General features: G+C 56.8%; 1 protein-coding gene across 1 annotated transcript; it reads right to left on the bottom strand.

Annotated features, from left to right (window-relative positions):
- LOC138924887 (olfactory receptor 9S13-like) lies at positions 1-951 on the bottom strand. Its single transcript, XM_070271993.1, has one exon. The coding sequence runs from the start codon at positions 949-951 to the stop codon at positions 1-3; it is 951 nt and encodes a 316-aa protein (XP_070128094.1).
- Between the last annotated feature and the right edge of the window lie 488 nt (positions 952-1,439).

The raw sequence follows: 1,439 nt of genomic DNA, 5'->3' as shown, positions 1-1,439 counted from the left end.
TCACGTGGCTGTGTGTTTCGGCCTCAGCCTCCCCAGGGCCTCCTTCACATCCTTGTTCCGCAGACTGTAGATGAGGGGGTTGAGCATCGGGATGACCAGGGTGTAGAAGACAGAGACCACCTTGCCCTTTTCCATGGACTCGACAGCTCCCGGCTGGGCGTACATGACAAAGCCAGTCCCATAAAAGAGGGACACCGCCATCATGTGGGAGCCACAGGTGGAGAAGACCTTGTGTCTCCCAGCTCCTGATTGCATCCTCAGGATGGTCACTGTGATATAGCCATAGGAGACAAGGACCAAGAGTGTGGTCCCCACGACGGTGAGCCCACAAAGGCCAAACAAGAGAAGTTCGTTGATGGCTGTGCTGGCGCAGGCAAGCCGGAGCAGGGGGGTCACGTCGCAGAAGAAGTGGTCAATGTGGTTGGAGCTGCAGAACGGGAGGCTGAATGTGGAGGCAGTCTGCACAATGGAGTTGAGGCAGCCTCCACAGTAGCTGCCCAACACCAGGCGGAAGCAAGCCGAAGGGCACATGGTGATGGGGTAGCGCAGGGGGCTGCAGATGGCCATGAAGCGATCATAGGCCATCACAGCCAGGAGGAAAGCCTCAGTGGTGCCCAGCAGGGAGAAGAAGAAGAGCTGGGTGGCACAGCCCTCAAAGGTGATGACCTTGGACGAGGAGAAGAAGTTGGCCAGGGCGTTAGGGGCGATGACCGATGAGTAGCACAGGTCCAGGAAGGAGAGGTTCTTGAGGAAGAAGTACATTGGGGAGTGCAGACGCGCATCCTGGGTGATGACCACGACCATGGTGAGGTTCCCCAGGACGGTCCCCAGGTACAGGGCCAGGAACACAGCAAAAAGCAGGGCCTGGGTCCCCAGGCAACCCTCAAATCCCTCCAGCACAAACTCCTGCAAAGGCACCGCTGAGACGTTTCCATCTCTGTGGGGCACCATCCTGAGCCGGATGACACAGGGCAGAGAGGGGGCTCGAGGTAGTGAGGGTGAGCAGGTCAAGGTCACAAGGTCACACCTCTCATGCAGCACAGGGACCCTTTGGTCCCTCGCTACCCACTGACCATGAGGCCACCAGCGGTCCAGTTCTCTTTTCAGATGACCTTGGACTGGCCTGAAAAGGAGACATTTCCTCTGATTCACTAATTCGTAAATTTGCGTGGAGCACTCACTCTGTAATAGACTCTGAGCTGTTGCTATGGCGTGGGGTGGGGGCAAGGGTGTGCAAGGAGGCGGCGGAGCTGAATGCCCACTGTGTAAGAGTGGCCTTGCAGCCCCGTGCCCCTCCTTCTGAGGGAAACGCTCTCCCTCCCCACCAGGATGCTCCTGAGATGTGCCATTTCCACACCTTGCTCAAGTATCTAATTCTGCCCTTTCTGTGCCTTATATTACTAGATCTTTCATTTCAGAAATGTTTATAGACTCGCTCC

Source organism: Equus caballus, chromosome 6 (genome assembly GCF_041296265.1).
Source record: "Equus caballus isolate H_3958 breed thoroughbred chromosome 6, TB-T2T, whole genome shotgun sequence".
Lineage (NCBI taxonomy): Eukaryota > Metazoa > Chordata > Mammalia > Perissodactyla > Equidae > Equus > Equus caballus.
This window is presented reverse-complemented; position numbering and strand designations above follow the sequence as displayed.